The following is a 20,009-nucleotide window of genomic DNA, read 5'->3' as shown; positions in this document are numbered from 1 at the left end:
GGTCTGCGGGAGAGAGGTCACCTGGACTCTGAAGGAGAAGCGGGGGGAGGCCCCAAAGATGCGGGTTTCCAGTGGGGAAGGGGACAGAGAGAGATGAGGTCTGAACAAGACAGACAGAAAGAATGGCTGGGCATGGTGGCTCACACCTGTAATCCCGGCACTTTGGGAAGTGGAGGTGGGTGGATCACCTGAGGTCAGGAGTTCAAGACCAGCCAGGCCAACATGGTGAAACCCTATCTCTACTAAAAATACAAAAATTAACTGGGTGTGGTAGCGCATGCCTGTAATCCCAGCTACTCAGGAGGCTGAGGCAGGAGAATCGCTTGAACCCAGGAGGCGGAGGTTGCAGTGAGCTGAGATCCCACCATTGTACTCCAGCCTGGTGTGGGCAAGAAAGTGAGACTCCCTCTCAAAAAAAAAAAAAAGGTACCAGAGGGAGAGAGACAGAGCCAAACAGGGGAGCGACCCACACTCTGCCTTGGTGGTCCCTCTCTCTGGGGGCTGGAGGGGACAGAGGTCTGGAAAGCTGAGAACCCCAAGGGACTCACACTGGTTTCTGAGCCTGTTTTCCTAGTCACAAAGGATAGCCTCTGCCTGTGATGGGCACTGACACACGGGGCACAGTTCCCCATGTGTTCCTCAAAATACCTCCACCATCAGCACAATCATTCTATAACACAGGCACAGCCGCTCTCCCCATTCTCCAGATGTGGAAACGGGTCCAGACAGGTGAAGTCATGTTGCATTCCAGAGGCGAGATTTGAACCCATGTCCATCTGGACGCCTTGGAAGTGAGGCTGTCCATGCCTAACCTGCTCATTTCCCATGGGACAGAGGACGTGATCGGAGAGCCACAGCTGGTAAAGTGACACACGCGTGGCCCTGAGTCTTCATTCTCCCCTGCACGCACATCTCTCGCAGGAATTTTGCAGTTCCCTCTAGTTAAGAGGTGGAGTCTATGCCAGGCCTGGTGGCTCTTGTTTGTAATTCCAGCACTCTGGGAGGCTCCCAAGTAGCTGAAACCGCAGGCGTGCACCACCATGCCCAGGCAATTTGTTTGCTTGTTTTGTACAGATGGGGTCTTGCTATGTTGCCCAGGCTGGTCTTGAACTCCTGGCCTTAAGTGATCCACTCGCCTTGGCCTCCCAAAGGGTTGGGATTACAGGCGTGAGCCATCGCGCTTGCACCCGGCCAATCAGTATCCTTATTTGTGACTTATGAGCTTCAAATTGGTAAGAATTTGAAATCTTGGAATAGACACAAGAACTCCAGTTGGTGGCTCTGTGTTTTTAAGACTTTATCATTAAAAAAAACCAAGAAATTAGAGAAGGGAGGTGGAGGGACAGGAGGGTGAAGGAATCTCTCCAAAATGTCGGATCCGGGCGATCCTCCTTCCCTGACTGCCCAGCCACTCCGTCCCTTCTCTGTCCTGGCGGCGAGGCCCTAGCCGCCATCTTCTGGCAAGGCCCAGGAGCCCAGCTCAGGTCCCAGGCAGAGGTGAAGGCAGAAGTGGGGCTTGGGGCCTGGAGGCCTTGCCGGTGTCCTTGAGAGCCTCTTGGGTGGGCACTCATGTCCCAGCAGGGCCCTAGGGAGGTAGGCGTTGAGCGGAGGGGCCTTTGGAGGTGGGGTCCTGAAGCTGGAGGACCAGGCGGGAACCAGAACCAGGTGGGAGGCCGGGGGTCACAGCCGGAGGCTGGGTCTCTGGAGAGGGGAGGAGAGGCCAAGTCAGGAGCGGGAGGGGGCCTGGCCCCATCCCAGCCCATCTGTGCATCCCTCATCAGCCCCAACGTGAGGGGGACACAGAGTGGCTGGCAGGGAATGGCGCGGGGATGTGCGAGCGCCACAGAGAGAAGAGACGCAGTGATGAGAAAGAGGGAGACAGAGAATCAGAGTGGAGGTGAGGGAGGGAGACCTACAGACAGAGACAGAGAACAAGGAGAGAGACAGGCAGAGTGGGACAGAGAGAGACCTGGAAGGAATCAGAGAGAATGACATGGGAAGAGAGAGAAGGAGTCATACGGAAATAGACAAAACAGAGAGAGAGAGAGAGGAGGCCAGGTGCGGTGGCTCACGCTGTAACCCCAGCACCTTGGGAGGCAGAGGCAGGAGGATTGCTTGAGCCCAGGAGTTCGAGACCAGCCTGGGGAACAAAGTGAGACCCCTGTCTCTACAAAAATAAAAATAAAAATAAAAATGATTATTAGCCAGGTATGGTGGTGCACACCTGTAGTCTCAGCTACTTGGGAGGCTGAGGCCAGAGGATCACTTAACCCAGGGAGGTTGAGGCTACAGTAAATCATGCTCAGGAGTGGACAGACAGAAAAGGAGACAGAAAGGAGTGGAGAAAAGAGCCCTCTGGACATCCGGGCAGTGGGGTGAGAAGGCCCCTCCATCACTACTGATCCAAAGGCCCTCTGACACTCACCCCAGACCATCCCCATCCACGCTTGGCCATGGCAGAGCTGAGTCTCCCACTGCCCTACTTGGCCTGGATACACCTACCTGTCTCTTTTTCCCAGGCTCGGCCTCCAGCACCCGCCTCCACACATAAGCCCTGTGCAGGCCTCCACTCTCATTCTCAGGGCCTTTCTGCTGGCCCTGAATTCATTAGCCACCTGTCCGGCCACCTGCCTCAACCCAGCCCAAGGAGAACTTCCTCCTTGTGTGCAGGGGGCTAGGACTGTCTCACAGCCACAAGACTTCCAAGTTCTCCTGGCCTTGGCACTGCCTCACTCCTCCCATTCTTCTGGTCTCACCTCCAAAGTCCTCTCCTCCAGGCAGCCTTCCTTGAATCCTCCAGTCTGGGTCAGATGCCCCCTCCTCCAGGAAGCCCTCTCTAGGTCCTGGTTGGACCTCCCCCCATCCCAGGTCCAACGCCCGCTCCCTGTGAGCTCCTCCAGTTCCTGGGCTTCACCATTCCAGCCCTGTCCATTCTGGAGCATCACCATCTGGGGATGGGTCTGTCCCCTTCACTGGACTTTGTGCCCCATAAGGGCAGGGCTGGGGCTGTCATGGTCACTGTTGTGTCCCCAGTATCACCCACCACAGGGCTGGGCACAGAGTAGCTCAGGGGATGGACGGACAGATGGATACTAAACTAAGGAATTGGGACTTTGTCCAGATGGCACTAGGAAGCCACAAATGGTTTAATCCAGAGAGAGTCAAACTCGGATGTGTGCTTTGGAAACTCCAGGCTGCCTCCCCACCCTGGGCCTTTGCACATGCTGTTCCCCCTGCTTTTGTAAGCAGGGTAAGTAGACCTGTGCAAGTGACCTCTTCTCTCTGAACCTCAGTCTTCTTATCTGTGAAATGAAGACTGTAATAGTCTCTCCCTTTCAGGGTCATGGTAAGGACTAAATAAGATGCTGTAAAGTGCCGCCAGCATACCAGGCCACAGGAGACTCAAGGCCTGGGAGAGTCAAATAATGCCCCCCTTCCACATTACTCCCTACTCTGCGCAGTGGACTCCTATTCATCCTTCAGTGCCCCATCCAGAGGTCACTTCCTCCAGGAAGTCTTCCCTGATACCCCAGAGATAGCTGATGACTCCTTCCTATGCGGAAACTATGTTTTATTGTTTGAACTGTGGCACTGGATTATCACTGGGGTTGCCAACTTCTCCACAAGACCAGAATCTTCTCAAGATCCAGACCCTACCTGAGGCATGTCAGAATGGAGTGAGGACTCAATTTTTTTTTTTTTTTTTTTTTTTTTAGACAGAGTCTCACTCTATTGCCCAGGTTGATCTCAGTTCACTGCAATCTCTGCCTCCCGAGTTCAAGTGATTCTCTTACCTTAGCCTCCAGAGTAGCTGGGACTACGGGTACACACCACCACACCTGGCTAATTTTTGTATTTTTAGTAGAGATGGGGCCAGGCTGGTCTCGAACTTCTGACCTCAGGTGATCCACCTGTCTTGGCCTCCTAAAGTGCTGGGATTACAGGCGTGAGCTGTCACGCCCGGCCAAGGGCTCAATTTATGTTTGGACATGTATCATAGATGAATGGGTGTATGTATGTATGTATGTATGGATGGATATTAGGTGGTGGGTAGGTGGATATATGGATAATGGGATGTGTGGGTGGATGGATGGGTGAGTTGATGGGTAGATGGGTGGATGCCTGGGTAGGGAGGTGGGTGAATGCACAGATAAACGGGTAGATGTGTGGGTGGTTGGTCAGTGTGGAGGTAGATGGATGAGTGGGTTGGTGAGTGGAGAGATGAATGGAATAAGTGGGTGAATGTGTGGTCAGATGGGTATTGAGTGGGTAGGTGGGTGGACTAGGTTTGGATGGATGGATTGTGGGTGGATGAGTAACTGAGTAATGGATGGATAAAGATATGGATGGGTAAGTGAATGGGTAGATGGATGGATAGATGGAGGAGAAGGACGGATGATGGATGGATGGACGGACAGATGGATGAATGAAACATCTTCCCATCAAGCCTCAGGGAACCCGCAGTACCGAGACCCAGGCTGACCCACTACTCTGGATGTGCCCATTCTCGGAGTCCTGAGGTCTAATGGAAGTTTGAGAATTGCACAATCCCTAGCCCTTAGACACTCACACCTCTCCTGCATCCAGCCTCTATAGATAATGCCATTCTCCTTCCAAGTTCAAACTCATCCCCACTGATCCTAGAAGACAAGAAAGGAGGGTAAGTGGGTCTTTCAGAGACACCCCCAGATGCCTCTAAGTCTCCCCCACCCCTTCCTACACCAGGGGATCCCTCTACCAAGATAGACTGAGTCATAAGAAGGTGCTGGCCCTTTAAGAAAAAGTGGAGCCTTCTGAGGTGTAAGGCTTGAAGTCTGGAAGAAATGAGGTTGTAAGGAAAAGGTGGGGGACCAGGAAATCTGTCTTGGCATCACCTGCTCTCCACTAGGCAAGTGACACACTGTATTCTGCTTGAATTGAATCTCAGGTGGGCATCTTTCAGAGGGCTGGTGCGCAGGAGCGGGGCCTAGCGAAGGCGGCGGGGCTTACCCGGAGGCCGGACGGCCACGTGTGGCTGCGTCTCGGTGTAGCCCCCGATGGGCTGGCCCTCTGGGCTGAAGGCTGCACCCTGCCCTGCGAAGGGGGTTCAGAGGTTCAGGCTGAGCTCCAAGAAGCCCTGGACCCAGCTTTGACGCCCTCCTAAGAACCCCAGGCTCTCCGTCCCCGCCTTCCCCCTGTACCTGTGCGGTTGGATTGATCGATCATCGGTTGCACGATGCGTCTCCGGGCATTAATGAACCTGGGAAGCGGTCATGGAAACGGAGGGGAATGAAAAGAGGGAGTGGGAGAGAGGCCAAAACGAACGCAGAGCGGGCCGGGAGGACAGCGGCAGGGGAGGCAGGGCGGGGCGAGCAGGGGCAGTGGCTCCGCCAGGCTCGGGGTCTCCGTCAGCACCGCGGACAGCTCCCGGGCTCCCGCCCCGGGCCGGCTCGCGGGCCCTCCTGGGCCACTCACCAGTTGTTGACTTGCAGGATGGTGAGCCCCGTGTCCTGCGCCAGCTGCTTCTTCTGCTCTTCCGAGGGGTACGGGTGCTGCGGCCACCAGCAAGAGTCACTCTGCCTGCCTGGCCGGCCGCAGTCTGAACCCTACGGTCTGGCCCACCGCGGCCCGGGGGATGGGGAGCCCAGGCAGACATGTGGGAGAGCCGGCGCGTCTGAGCGTCTCTGCGCTCCCCAGGATGGAGGCCAAGGGAGCCCCAGGCTTGGGACAATTACATGCCTGCGAGCCCCCGCCTGTTCCAGCAATTAGAGGTTAATTGGCCAGATCCGATTAGAGAGACCGTATTGGGGGAGGGGGGCTCCTGTGACATGGAGGAGGGGGCTTCACTGGCGTGGGGGAGGGAAGCAAAGCCCAGCCCCTCCCCCTCTGAATCTGTCAGAGTCTCTGTGTGGCCCTCCCCCTATCCATTTATTTATTTATTTATTTATTTGAGATGGAGTCTTGCTCTGTCGCCAGGCTGGAATGCAGTGGCAAGATCTCATCTCACTGCAACCTCCGCCTCCGGGGTTCAAGGGATTCCTCTGCCTCAGCCTCCCCAGTAGCTGGGACTACAGGTGCGCGCCACTATGCCCGGCTAATTTTTTGTATTTTAGTAGAGATGGGGTTTTACCATGTTGGCCAGGATGGTCTTGATCTCCTGACCTTGTGATCCACTCGCCTCGGCCTCCCAAAGTGTTGGGATTAGAGGCGTAAGCCACTGCGCCCAGTCCTCCCTATCCATTTCTTTTTCTTTCTTTCTTTTTTTTTTTTTTTGAGACGGAGTCTTGCTCTGTGGCCCAGGCTGGATGGAGTGCAGTGGTGCGATCTCGGCTCACTGCAAGCTCTGCTTCCCAGGTTCACGCCATTCTCCTGCCTCAGCCTCCCAAGTAACTGGGACTACAGGCGCCCGCCACCGCGCCTGGCTACATTTTTGCATTTTTAGTAGAGATGGGTTTCACCGTGTTAACCAGGATAGTCTCCATCTTCTGACCTTGTGATCTGCCTACCTCGGCCTCCCAAAGTGCTGGGATTACAGGCATGAGCCACTGCGCCCGGCCCCTCCCTATCCGTTTCTTTCTTTCTCTGTCTCTTTTTTTAAAAACAGGTTCTCCCTCTGTTACTCAGGCTGGAGTGCAGTAATGCCTTCATGGCTCACTGCAGCTTCAACCTCCCTGGCTCAAGCGATCCTCTAGCCTCAGCCTCCTGAGTAGCTGGGATCACAGGTGTGTGCCACCATGCCTGGCTAATTTTTTTTTTTTAGAGATGGGGTCTTGCTGTGTTGCCCAGGCTGGTCTCGAACTCCTGGGCTCAAGCGATCCTCCTGCCTTGGCCTCCTAAAGTGCTGGGATTACAGGCATGAGCCACTGTGTCTGGCCCTCCATTTCTCTCTCTGTGGCTCTCACATTCTCTCTCTGTCTCACTATCTCTGTGCGTGTGTGTCTCTGTATCTCTCTCTCTCTGGGATTCAGTCCCTCCCTGCCTCTGAGTTTCTGTCTGTCTCTGTCCCTCTATGACTCAGCCGCTCCCTGTCCCCATCTTGCTCTGACTTGGTCTCTGTGTCTCTCTGTTTCAGCCTCTTCCTGGCTCTATTTTTCTCCTGTGTCCTTGAAGCAGTATGGTGCAGTGGTTAAGGCCAGACTGCCTGCATTTGAATCCACTTCTGGCTGTGTGACCTTAGGCTAGTCTCCTAACCTCTCTGTTCCTCAGTCTCCTCCTCATCTGCTAAATGGAGATAATAGTAGCCCCTCCCTCCGAGGGTATGCTGGGTGGATGGTGGGCGGGTGGGTGATTGATGCGTGGGTTAATGGATGGTTTGCGGGGAGGACTTAGTGAGTTAAGTGTCCTGAGCAGCACCTGCACATAGGTGACACTCACTGCTGCTGGATCCTGTCACAATTCTCCACTTCCAAGAGAGTCTCGAAAAATTTCCCGCCATCTCAGTCTCCCATTTCTGGGTGTCTCTGGGGTTTTGGTCTCTGTGGCCCACCCTTCTCCCTCTCTCCACGCCCACCCTGCACCCGGGCAGTAGGGCTCTCACCGAGAGGTGCTGGAACAACCAGGCTCGCATGATGTTGGTGGCCACTTTGGGGAAGATCCCCCTCTTCTTATTTCGCCGTCGCTCCTGGTCCAAGTCCTCATCTTCCCCACCAGAACTGGGAGAGGCCACACTGGTGTCCAGCCCATCTCCTGAGGGAGGGCAGGCATGCTGTGTGTGTGGGCAGTGAAGAGTGGAGGACCAGAGGGCCCTAGGACTCTCCCCCAAGACACCACTCCACACCCCAGCCATCTCTGCCCTTCCGAAAGTCCTACTTGCAATCTAACTTCAATCCTCTGGCTGACTTCCATGTTTCCTTTCCACCTCCCAAGATTCTCACCTTGGTCACTGGAGTTGTCACCACTCTGGGAGGCCAGGCCCCCGCTGGATGGACCTGGGGTCCCCAAATGCACAGACCCACTATCCTCATGGTCTCGAATCCATATATTATTCTAGAAAACAAGAGTTAGCAGTTAGTGCCAAGGCGGCCGGGCACGGTGGCTCACGCCTGTAATCCCAGCAGTTTAGGAGGCCAAGGCGGGTGGATCACGAGGTCAAGAGATCAAGACCATCCTGGCTAACATGGTGAAACTCTGTCTCTACTAAAAAATACAAAATATTAGCTGGGTGTGGTGGCACGTACCTGTAGTCCCAGCTACTCAGGAGGCTGAGGCAGGAGAATCGCTTGAACCCAGGAGGCAGAGGTTGCAGTGAACCAAGATTGTGCCACTGCACTCCAGCCTGGGTGACAGAGCAAGACTCCATGTCAAAAAAAAAAAAAAGTTAGTGCTAAGGCTTGGGGCGTGGACTCTGGAGCTAGGACTCCTGAATGGGAAGCCAGTCCCTGCCTCCCTCCTGGCTGTGTGATCTTGGGCAGGTCACTTCCCCTCTCTGAGCCTCCGTTTCCTTAATTGGAAAATGAAGGACAGGACCAGGCACGGTGGCTCACGCTTGTAATGCCAGCACTTTTGGAGGCTGAGGCAGGCAGATCACCTGAGGTCAGGCATTTGAGACCAGCCTGGCCAACATGGTGAAACCCCATCTCTACTAAAAATACAAAAACTAGGCCGGCTTGGGCACGGTGGCTCACGCCTGTAATCCCAGCACTTTGGGAGGCTGAGGCAGGCGGATCACCTGAGGTCAGGAGTTGAAGACCAGCCTGGCCAACATGGTGAAACTTCGTCTCTACTAAAAATACCAAATCAGCCGGGCATGATGGTGGGTGTCTGTAATCCCAGCTACTCGGGAGGCTGAGGCGGGAGAATCGCTGGAACCTGGGAGGCAGAAGTTCCAGTGAGCAAAGATCGCACCACTGCACTCCGGCCTGGATTGGGTGACAAAGTGAGACTACGTCTCAAAAAAATAATAATAAATAAATAAATAAAGCAAGAGGAAAAGAAAACGAAGGATAATAATAGTCATGATGGTAGGCCGGGCGTGGTGGCTCAAGCCTGTAATCCCAGCACTTTGGGAGGCCGAGACGGGCGAATCACAAGGTCAGGAGATCGAGACCATCCTGGCTAACACGGCGAACCTCCGTCTCCACTAAAAAAATACAAAAAACTAGCCGGGCGAGGTGGCGGGCACCTGTAGTCCCAGCTACTCGGGAGGCTGAGGCAGGAGAATGGCGTAAACCCGGGAGGCGGAGCTTGCAGTGAGCTGAGATCCGGCCACTGCACTCCAGCCTGGGCGACAGAGTGAGACTCCGTCTCAAAAAAAAAAAAAAAAATAATAATAATAATAATAATAATCATGACGGAGTGTGGCCAGTATTCAATGATGAATTCATCTACATAGAGGCTCGAACAAGACGACCTTACACAGGTCTATGGCATCTTATCGAAAATCCTTGGGGCCAGAAGTGTCTCAGGATTCAGAACATTTCACATTTTTAACTTTATTTTGAGTCAGTGTCTCCTTCTGTCGCCCAGGCTGGAGTGTAGTTGCATGATCTAGGCTCACTGCAGCATTTGCCTCCTGGGTTCAAGTGATTCTCGTGCCTCAGTCTCCCAAGTAGCTGGGATTAGAGATGCCTGCCACCATGCCTGGCTAATTTCTGTATTTTTAGTAAAGACGGGGTTTCACCATGTTGGTCGGACTGATCTCGAACTCCTGGGCTCAAGTGATCCGCCCACCTCTGCCTCCCAAAGTCTTGGATAACAGGTGTGAGCCACTGCGCCGGGCCCATTTCACATTTTTAGGCAGTAAATCAGCGCATGCACCATGCAGTTCGCAGCCGTCCCAGGCAGGCTCTGGGGCACAACCTCGTCATCAAACTCATTAACATTTCCACAGCAACATGGATGAATATTTAACTAAGTAGAATAAAGGCTATAAATAGCCCCTCAGTAGTTCGGGTCCGTTTTTGCTGCCAAATGAGTTTGCACTAAATTTATGGGACAAAATCCAAAACTTTGAAGTTTCAGAGATTGTAGCCAAGGGGTCTCAGAATTGTAGGTAAGGGGGTCTCGGGCTGTATTATGTATTATCTTTTTCTTTTTCTTTTTTTTTTTTGAGACGGAGTCTTGCCCTGTCGCCCAGGCTGGAGTGCAATGGCATGATCTTGGTTCACTGAAACCCGCACCTCCTGGGTTCAGGCGATCCTCCCGCCTCAGCCTCCTGAGTAGCTGGGATTACAGGCACGTGCCACCATGTCTGGCTAATTTTTTGTATCTCTAGTAGAGATGGCGTTTCACCATGTTGGCCAGGCTGGTCTCAAACTACTGACCTAGTGATCCACTCGCCTCAGCCTCCCAAAATGCTGGAATTACAGGCGTGAGCCACTGTGCCCAGCCTTCTCTTTTTTTTTTTTTTTTTTTTTAAGAGACAGAGTCTTGCTCTGTCACCTAGGCTGGAGTGCAGTGGTGCAATCTTAGCTCTCTGCAGCTTCAAATTCCTGGGCTCAAGCAATCCTCTCGCCTCAGCCTCCCAAGTAGCTGGAACTACAGTTGCGCCTGGCTAATTTTTCTTATTTTTTGTGGAGATGGGATTTCACGATGTTGTCCAGATTGCTCTCGAACTCCTGGGCTTAAGCGATCTTCCTGCCTCGACTTCCCGAAGTGCTGAGATTACAGGCGTGAAGCCACTGCAGCCAGCCTCGTCGTTTCTTTATGCAAACTCCAACACGCTTTGAGGAACTGACAATCGGCAGGATTTACCCTCCACCCAGCTCCGTGCGCCAGGAGGTCAGCTCACCCATATGGACTGCAGTAACACTTCTTCTTCAGTTTAAGGTTGGGTTAAATCTGCCCAACCTGTGGTTTTAGATTAGCTGTATTCTTCTACCAAAAATCTCAGCCGCTGTCAAGCAATCTGCTCCTCTCTCCGGTTCTGGTGACCACACCCCCTCCCACCCTTTTTTTTTTTTGAGACAGAGTGTCACTCTGTTGCCCAGGCTGGAGGGCAGTGGTGAGATCTCGACTCACTGCAACTTCCGCCTCCTGGGTTCAAGTGATTCTCCTGCCTCAGCCTCCCAGGTAGCTGGGATTACAGGCACACGCCACAACATCCAGCTAATTTGTTGTTGGGTTTTCTTTTTTTTTTTTTTGAGACAGAGTCGTGTTCTGTTGCCCAGGTTACAGTGCAGTGGCGTGATCTCGGCTCACTGCAAGCTCTGCCGCCTCCTGGGTTCACACCATTCTCCCGCCTCAGCCTCCCAAGAAGCTGGGACTACAGGTGCCCGCCACCACATCCGGCTAATTTTTTTGTATTTTTAGTAGAGATGGGGTTTCACTGTGTTCACCAGGATGGTCTCGATCTCCTGACCTCGTGATCTGCCTGCCTCGGCTTCCCAAAGTGCTGGGATTACAGGTGTGAGCCACCGCGCCCGGCCATTGTTGGGTTTTTTTTGTTGTTGTTCGTTTGTTTTTTTGAGACAGAGTCTTGCCCTGTCACTCAGGCTGAAGTGCAATAGCGCGATCTCGGCTCATTGCAACTTTCGCCTCCCGGGTGCAAGCGATTCTCCTGCCTCAGCCTCCCGAGTAGCTGGGATTATAGGCACGTGCCACCACGCCCGGCTAATTTTTTTTTGGTATGTTTAGTAGAGACAGGGTTTCACCATGTTGGCCTGGCTGGTCTCAAACTCCTGACCTCGTGATCTGCCCGCCTCAGCCTCCCAAAGTGCTGGGATTACAGGAGTGAGTCACTGCGCCCAGCCATCATCAGGCTACATTTTTCTTTCTGTGACTGCAGTTTGAAGGTTTGGTTGTCTTGTATGTGACACTGCTGTCGCGATTCCTGTGCGAGTGGGTATAAGGCTCCAGGACTTGGCCAGGCACGGTGGCTCACGCCTGTAATCCCAGCACTTTGGAAGACTGAGGTGGGATGATCACTTGAGGTCAGGAGTTCGAGGCCAGCCTGGCCAACATGGTGAAAACCCATCTCTACTGAACATACAAAAGTTAGCTGGGCGTGGTGGCAGGCACCTGTAGTCCCAGCTACTCGGGAGGCTGAGGCAGGGGAATCGCTTCAACCTGGAGGCAGAGGCTGCAGTGAACTGAGATTGTACCACTGCACTCCAGTCTGAGTGACAAACTGAGACTCCATAAAAAAAAAAAAAAAGGCTCCGGGACTGTGTCTGGGTGTGTCTGGCTGTGGGGTGGTTGTCCTGTGAGTGTATCTGAGGGGGTGTGGAGTGGGTGTGCGTGTGCTGTGAAGATGTCATTGCCAGGTGTGTTGACAGTAGGATTGCCTGGGTGTGGCTCTCATGTGACTTTTCCTCGAGGCTTCGCCCCGCTACTCTGTATGTAGCCGTGGCGAGTCGGGATCCACACGGCTGTGCTGTGCGTGTTTGCCGTCTGGTGTCCTAAGTGGATAAAACTGTAGTGAGGCTGCGTCTGAGATGGTGCCACCTTATTGAGTTGCTTCTTTGGGTTTCTTTGTGGCCCCACCTGAGCCTGTTGAGTCTATTTCCAAGTCTGTGTGGATGAATCTGGGGCCGTGTGGCTGTGAGTGGTGTGTGTGTGCGATCTCGGCTGCAGCCCGACTGTTACGTGACCAGGGTCACGTGTGTGCAAGAGGGCGCCGTGGTCAGTCCGGGCCCAAGCGTGGTTATATCTGAGTTTGCCAGGCAGTACCTCGGGCTGTTGGGCTCTATGTCCATCTGTGTGGCTGTTTCGTGTGACTGGAGTGGGGGTGCATATGTGGTGGACACACACACAATCGAGAATGGCGTCCAGAACCCGGCTGTGTGTTCTGTGCTGCTGTCGTATGGCTGGGGGGTGTGTGTGAGTACACGGTGGATGCTACTGTCCAGCTGTGAGCAGAAATGGCTGTTGCTGAGTTGGTGTGGCTGTGTGTGGACCTGTGTGGGTGTAGCCGAGTCTGTGGGTGGTATCTGCAGCTGCTGGTGTGCACATGTGTGCGCACCGCCGCCCAGCCGCATCCGAGTCTGCACAGCTGTGGTGTAGTGGGTACGTGGCTGTGTGCATATGCGTGCCCCGCGATCAGGCTGACTGTGGCTGCGTCTGAGGCTGTGTAGTGTGCATATGCCCTCATGCAGTGTCCAGGCACAGCTGTGGCTGCAGGGCGATATGCCTGGTGCCCGTCCCAGGCCCACCTGGTCTGGGAGGCTGGGGCAGGAGGCTGGGTAGTCCTCGAAGTCCTCCCTGCAACCGCCGTCCCGATCCTCGATGACCAGGTCGATGGGCATCTTTCCCTTGAGGCAGGTGATGTAGCGGTGACAGAAGTTGTCGCACAGGTCGTGGACCTGGGGGGGCACCGGGGTACTGGGGGGGCCACCCGGGGGGGGCAGGGCTGGGGTGTACAGGGACAGGGGCGGCATTCTGCTTCAACTCCAGTGGGGAGAGAGCTGGAAGGTGGCAGGCAGAGGCGACGAGAGGGGGTGGGATGAGGTGGGCAAGTGAGGCTGTTGGGGGGTGAGACGCACTCACCTTCTCCAGCTCCAGCAGGTGGAACCGCAGCACTTGGATGGCCTGGATCATCTGAAAACTCGGGATAGGAGGTCGGGGAAGACAGAGGGAATCGGGGGAGGGAGAAGGGAGGAAGAAGGAAGAGGAAGAGAAAGAGGAAGAGAGGAGAGACAGAGAAACAGAAAGAGTGAGATAAAATGACAGGGACAGGGCGACAAAGACACCAGGCGCAGAGAGGAAAGAGAGAACAGAGATGCCGTGCAGAATTAAGGAAACAGTGGGTGTTAGATTCAGAGGTAGAGACAATGGTAGCAAGAGATGAAAAAGGGCCCATCACAAAGTGGGAGAGCTAAGGTGAGCCGTTCAGACTGGCATTCCCACCCGCTGCCTGTTGGCCCCCAGCTCCAGGCCCCGCCCACCTGCAAACTACATTTCCCAGAGCCCTTTGATAAAGGGTTTGGCCAATAGGAAGCCCTGGCAAGAGCTTGGGGAGTAAAGGATGGGAGAAGCTGGAGTATTTCTCCCTCCTTTCTTCTCTATCTTCTTTTTTCTCTTTCTTTTTTGATATGGAGTCTTGCTCTGTCATCCAGGCTAGAATGCAGTGGAGCGATCTCAGCTCACTGCAACCTCCGCCTCCCAGGTTCAAGTGATTCTCCTGCCTCAGCCTCCCGAGTAGCTGGGACTACAGGCATGCACCACTGTGCCCAGCTAATTTTTGTATTTTTAGTAGAGACAGAGTTTCACCATGTTGGCCAGGCTGGTCTCAAACTCCCGACCTCAGGTGATCCACTTGCCTCGGCCTCCCAAAGTGCTGGGATTACAGGCATGAGCCACCGTGCCCGGCCTCTTCTCTTTTTTTTCTTTTCTTTTTTCTTTTCTTCCTTTCTTTCTTTATTTTTCTTTTTTTGTTTGTTTGACACAGAGTCTTGCCCTATTGCCCAGGCTGCAGTACAGTGGCAGGATCTTGGCTCACTGCAACCTCTGCCTCCCGGGTTCAAGCGATTCTCCTGCCTCAGCCTCCCGAGTAGTTGGGACTACAGGCGAGTGCACCACGCCCAGCTAATTTTTTTATTTTTAGTAGACAGGGGGTTTCACCAGGTTGGTCAGGCTGGTCTCGAACTCCTGACCTTGTGATCTGCCGGCCTCGGCCTCCCAAAGTGCTAGGATTACAAGCATGAGCCACTGCACCCAGCCCTTCCTCTCTCCCTCCTTCCCTCTCTCCCTCCCTCCCTCTCTCCTTCCCTCCCTCCCTTTGTTTTTCTTTCTCTTCTCTTTTTTCTTTTCTTTTTTTTTTTGAGACAGTCTCGCTCTGTCGCCCAGGCTGGAGTACAGTGGCGCGATCTCGGTTCACTGTAAGCTCCGCCTCCCAGGTTCACACCATTCTCCCGCCTCAACCTCCAGAGTAGCTGGGACTACAGGTGCCCACCACCACGCCCAGATAATTTTTTGGTATTTTTAGTAGAGACGGGGTTTCACCGTGTTAACCAGGATGGTCTCGATCTCCTGATCTCGTGATCTGTCCATCTCAGCCTCCCAAAGTGCTGGGATTACAGGTGTGAGCCACAGCGACTGGCCTCTTTCTCTTTTTCTAGCTATCTATGAGAGACAGGGTCTTGCCCTGTTGCCCAGGCTGGTGTGCAGTGGAGCTGATCAAGGGTTACTGCAGCCTTGACTTCTTGGGGCTCAAGTGATCCTCCTGCCTCAGCCTCCCAAGTAGCTGGGACCACAGGTGTGTGCCACCACACCCTGCTAATTAAATGTTTTTGTAGAGATGGGGTGTCACTACATTGCCCAGGCTGGTCTTGATCCCTGGCCTCAAGCTATCTCCTGGCCTTGGTCTCCCAAAGTGCTAGGATTACAGGTGTGAGCTGCCGCACCCAGCCTCCTCTCCTTGGGAAGCAGTCCCTGCGCTCACTTTGGCATGGGTACTATTCTTCTGACGGACAGAACATCAGACACTTTTTCAGCCCTATGCCGTGCCAGGTGCTGTCCCATGCACTTGACTTGCATTCACTCATTAAATCCCCACAGCAGCCCTCCAAGACAGAAATTACTACCAGCCACACGTCACAGACGGGACGCCAGGCACGGAGACACAGAGAGACTTGCCCTGGGTCACAGAGCTGGTGAGTGGCAGAGCTGGGATTTGAACTCGGGCCATGGGTCCCGTTCTCAGACTCTAGGCTGTACCACATGGCATGTGGGCAACAATCATGGCCATTTGGGAACATGGACCAGGTGGCCTCCTCTCTGCACCCCCTCAACCAACCCCAGGGATGGGGAGTCAGGACAGGAGATCCATCGTAGGAGGGAGTGTGGGGGAGAGCTTGGGTCTCACCAGATTGTCCAGTTCTGGGTTGGAGGAGAAGAGGGGCCTCTCAGAGCGAACCTGGGAGGGAAGAGAGAAGCCGGCAGGGGATGTCCCACCTTCCACCCAACCCTCCTCGCTGGCTCTCCGGTGCGGTGCTTGGCGGGTGGGGGGTGCCCACCTGCTTGGCGAAGGCAGCGATGTCCTCATTGAAGGAATCAGAGGAGCAGACGTCGCCGCCGGGGGGTGTCCCCAGCCCAGCTCCAGCCCCGTCACGGGGAGAGCATGTAGCCAGTTCACATTTCTCAAAGACCAGGGCCAAGAGGGGGAAGAGCGGGTGTCTGGGGAGGCAGGAAAGGAGAGAGGTCGAGGGAGAGGCTGGGGGGTGAATGGAGGGGCTGCAAGGTGCAGAACAGCTGGGAAGGGGACAAGAGACCCGGAGAGGAGACAGTGACTCATACACAGAGATGGAAACAGACCCAGGGAGCAAACAAACAGAAGACAGAGAGAGAGACAGGAGCCTGAGACCGGCCCCCACTCACCCATAGATCTCATCCTTCTCCCTCTTCAGGCCGTCACTGTCCAAGCCTGGGGGCAGCAGCTGGGGAGGCCGCTGTGGGCCGTAGGGCCCTGGTGCCGCGGGCACTGCCTCTGGGAAGCCAGCCAGGGCTGCGGGGCCATCCGCGATGCCTGGGTAGTGCGGCAGCTCATCGTACTGGGCGAAGGTGAGAAGAGAAGGGGGAGTCCCAGGGAGGGGTCAGCACCCCGAAACTCGGCTGAGGAGCTTCTCTATCCTGGAACCCAGGAGATGCCTCTCTGTGTCCCAGAAACCCGCTTCTGGTCCCCAAGTGTCTGAGCCCTGCCCCTTTGAGCCCTCCAGGTCCCCTGGAGCTGTCTGGGTGGGAGTGAGGACCCCGTCCAGGCAGAGATTCCTGACATGCGGGCAGGAGGACCCAGAGGGAGAGATGGCAGGGTCTGGCTGGGAGGGAAGAGAGATGGAGAGAGTGGCGTGAGAAGACAGAGATGGAGACAGAGATGGAGACAGAGATGGAAACAGAGACAGAGACAGAGAGAGACAGACAGAGAGGGAAATCCATGGACACCTCCTGCAGGAACCGCGCATTGTTGTACACAAAGTACACATACGAAGCCTGCCCGTCTTCTATGTCATTTCACAGTTGGTAGATATGCACATCAGAGTAAAGTCTCAACAACATGTCACACCCCACTCGCCACGTGAATCCACCACACACGGAGACACAGCCATACACACCAACCCACGTGCACGCTCGTGTGTCAGTCACACCCAAATCCCCCCCATACACGCACACATGCACACACACACACACAGCCTAACACCAGGCACAGGAATGAATGCATGATTGAGACATTTAGCACATGAACGAATGAATGAATGAATGAAGGAGGCATTTAGCACAGGGCCTGGCTCACGCTGTCAGCACTTGTTGCTGGAGAGGGTCACTAGGCACCACCACAGAGACACCCTTTCGCACCCAAGAAAAACACCATTATGGGGTGGGACGCCCGCATCCCGTCATCACAGAACCATGCACCTGGGAAGCCTGGGGCACCTTTCACTAGGTCAGGTCAAATCCCTTCCTCAGTGATGAAGACATGGAGGCTCAAAGAGGCAGCAGGACTCCCCTGGGAAGAGGCTAGAACGTTCCTGCCTCCGGCCCTCGCCCGGCTGGGCACCCTGGCTCTGCGTGTCCCACTCTCTCCCTCTTCCTCTTCTAACTTCTCCTGTGCCCTGAAGTTGAATCCAACTGCTCCCCGCTGCTCATGGCACACTCACCAAACTCGGTCCCCACAGCCCGCCCAGAACCCCCAAAGCAAGGGCGCACCTCCTCCCCCGTCTCCTATGCCCGTTCCCATCCCCAAGGAGAGAGGCTCCCTGGGGCCAGCAGCCTGGTGAGACCGCCCCTCCCACCCCTGTCCCACTCCTAGCCCTGGAGAGGCAGGGGAGGCTTGGAACAAAAGTAGAGCGAAGAGAAGGACGGAGGGCAGAAAAGGAGGGGGACGGTGAGGTGGGGGCGGCTGAGATGGAGGAGGAAGCCCAGGGACAGAGAGCAGAGAGACTCGGGGGCAGAGAGAGGGGGACAGAGAGGCAGAAAGAGGGGGGAGACCCGGGGCAGAGAGAGGGGGACAGAGAGGCAGAAAGGAGGGGGAGACCGGGGCAGAGAGAGGGGGACAGACAGGCAGAAAGAGGGGGAAGACCCGGGGCAGAGAGAGGGGGACAGAGAGGCAGAAAGGAGGGGGAGACTGGGGCAGACAGAGGGGGACAGAGAGGTAGGGAGAGACTGAGGCAGGGAGAAGAAGCTAAACGGTGGGGAGGCGGCGAGGCCCAGGGGCAGGGAGAGGGGACACCTGGGGGCAGAGAGGGAGCACAGAGGGACTGGGAGACCCAGGGGCGGAGGGAGGGGCAGAGAGAGAGGTGGTGGAGAGGACGGATGGGCTGATGCGGGGCCAGCGCCGGAGAGGAGGGATGCAGGGACAGGGGGTGCGGAAGCGGCCGGGCCGCGGGGTCCCCGCCCTGAGACCTACCCTCCGGGCCATGGGCTGAGGCCGGCGGCAGCTCCCGGGTCCCTCCAGAGCCTGGCCGCGGGGGAGGGCGCAGCCCGGGGCCGCAGCCCCAGACGGCCCGCAGTGTCGACGCCAGGGGGTGGGCAGGAGGCCGGGCGCGCGCCCCCCCACCCCCGCCGCCGTCAGCGGCAGGCGCCGGGCCGGGTCGGGGCTCCGCGCATGGACCCCGGTTCCCGCCCCCAGCGGGGGTCACGGCCAGGAGCGCATCGCCGCTGGGGCGGGGGCAGCAGGCGCGGGCGGGGCGCCCGAGGCCCCCTCCCCTGGGCCCCCCCGTCCCTCCCCGGGCTCCGGAGGGAATCGAACTGTCCCAAGACGGACAGACCGGGGACCGCGAGGGGCTGGGGGCAGCCCGGGGCGGCGGGGGCTCCGGCGGCGGCTCGGGGGTGCTGGCGGCCGCGCTCCCCGTTCCCGGTCTCTCCCTCTCTGTGGTCACATCCGGAAGTTCCACGGCGGAGATGCTTAACCCACTGTCCGCCGGCGCGGCCGGGCGGGGCGGGGCGGGGCTGGGGCTGCGGGTCCCTCCCTCCCCCCTCCCCCCTCCCCCATCCCGTCCCCCCCTCCCCCCTCCCGTCCCCCCCCTCCCCCCTCCCCATCCGCGCCCCGCCCCGCCCGGGCCCGCGGCCTCTCCCGGCGGCTTTTGTATCGGAGTCGCCCTGGGACGCGTCCTCCTCGGCCCCCGCCCCTCCCGCCGCGCTCGCTCCGGGTCGCTCTCCCCCCACCCCGCCCCGGGTCTCCCTCTCCCCTTGCGGGCAGCCACCCGCCTCTGTCTCGAGTTCTCCCCCACCTCTGTCTCTGTCTCTCTCCCCCCTCTCCTCTCTGTCCTCTCCTCTCTCTCTCTCCCTCCGCCCTGTCTCTTTTCTCTCTCATTTTCTCTGTTTTTTCTGTTTCTCCTCCCACCTCTTCCCGCCTCTCTCCCCCTCTGTTTCTGTCTCTCCCTCAACCCCCAACCCCCAACCTCCCTCTGTTTCTCTCTCTCCCCGCTTACCTCTCTCTCCTCTGTCTCTCCCCCCACCTCTCTCTCTCCCTCTGTTTCTCTCTCTTCCCGCTTACCTCTCTCTCCTCTGTCTCTCCCCCCACCTCTCTCTCCCCCTCTGTTTCTCTCTCTTCCCGCTTACCTCTCTCTCCTCTGTCTCTCCCCCCCACCTCTCTCTCTCCGTTTCTCTCTCTTCGCTGTCTCTCTCCCCTCCACCTCCCATTTTCTCTGTTTCTCTCCCCCTCACCTCTCTCCCTCTGTCTCTCTCCTCCCCCTCACCCCTCCCCCTCCCCTCTCTCTGTTTCTCTCAGTGTTTTTTTCTGTTTCTCCCTCCTCCCACCTCTACCCCCCTCCCCGTCTCTGTTTGTGTGTCTGTCCCTCTCCTCCATCTCTCTCTCCGTTTCTGTCTCCCTCCTTACCTATCTCCCTCACCTCTCTCTCCCTCTGTTTCTCTACCCCCCACTCCCACTCGCTCTGTTTCTCTCCCCCTCACCTCTCTCTCTGTTTCTCTCTTTCTCCCTTTCCCCACCTCTCTCCTATGGGACGGAATCAGAGGAGAGGACAGGAGGCCGGAAGGAAGCCAGCGCTTAGATTTTAGTTTCTCTTCTTGCCCTCACCCCTTTCCCTCCCTCCTCTAGGAGACAGGGGCCCCTGTGCCTGCGCCTTTATGTGTGTGTGTGTGTGTGTCGGGTGTATGTGTTGTGTGCTTGCATGTGTGTGTGCATTGTGTGTGGTGTGTAT

The 20,009-nt window shown here is 56.2% G+C and overlaps 1 protein-coding gene across 2 annotated transcripts; it reads right to left on the bottom strand.

Annotated features, from left to right (window-relative positions):
• Positions 1–1,280: 1,280 nt before the first annotated feature.
• MEIS3 (Meis homeobox 3) lies at positions 1,281–18,798 on the bottom strand. Of its 2 annotated transcripts, none has more exons than XM_073016250.1 (13): positions 18,257–18,798; positions 16,234–16,406; positions 15,873–16,032; positions 15,722–15,772; positions 13,405–13,455; positions 13,071–13,220; positions 7,854–7,965; positions 7,517–7,665; positions 5,455–5,531; positions 5,181–5,239; positions 4,990–5,073; positions 4,573–4,640; positions 1,281–1,701 (listed from the first exon to the last, which is right to left on the bottom strand). In XM_073016250.1, exons 1-12 carry the CDS (start codon positions 18,266–18,268, stop codon positions 4,591–4,593), a joined length of 1,128 nt encoding a protein of 375 aa, XP_072872351.1. In that variant the 5' UTR covers positions 18,269–18,798; the 3' UTR covers positions 1,281–1,701; positions 4,573–4,590. The 2 variants fall into 2 exon arrangements, with proteins under 2 accessions (XP_072872351.1, XP_007995550.1); XM_007997359.3 differs by having other exon boundaries at positions 4,571–4,640; positions 13,071–13,169.
• Between the last annotated feature and the right edge of the window lie 1,211 nt (positions 18,799–20,009).

This window comes from Chlorocebus sabaeus, chromosome 6, assembly GCF_047675955.1.
Source record: "Chlorocebus sabaeus isolate Y175 chromosome 6, mChlSab1.0.hap1, whole genome shotgun sequence".
Lineage (NCBI taxonomy): Eukaryota > Metazoa > Chordata > Mammalia > Primates > Cercopithecidae > Chlorocebus > Chlorocebus sabaeus.
This window is presented reverse-complemented; position numbering and strand designations above follow the sequence as displayed.

Coding starts and splice junctions, on each gene's coding strand:
- MEIS3 (XM_073016250.1), bottom strand. Junction 5,074..5,180: donor CGATCAATCCAACCGCACAG/GTACAGGGGGAA, acceptor CCCCCTTCGCAG/GGCAGGGTGCAGCCTTCAGC. Junction 4,641..4,989: donor CGTGGCCGTCCGGCCTCCGG/GTAAGCCCCGCC, acceptor CTTGTCTTCTAG/GATCAGTGGGGATGAGTTTG.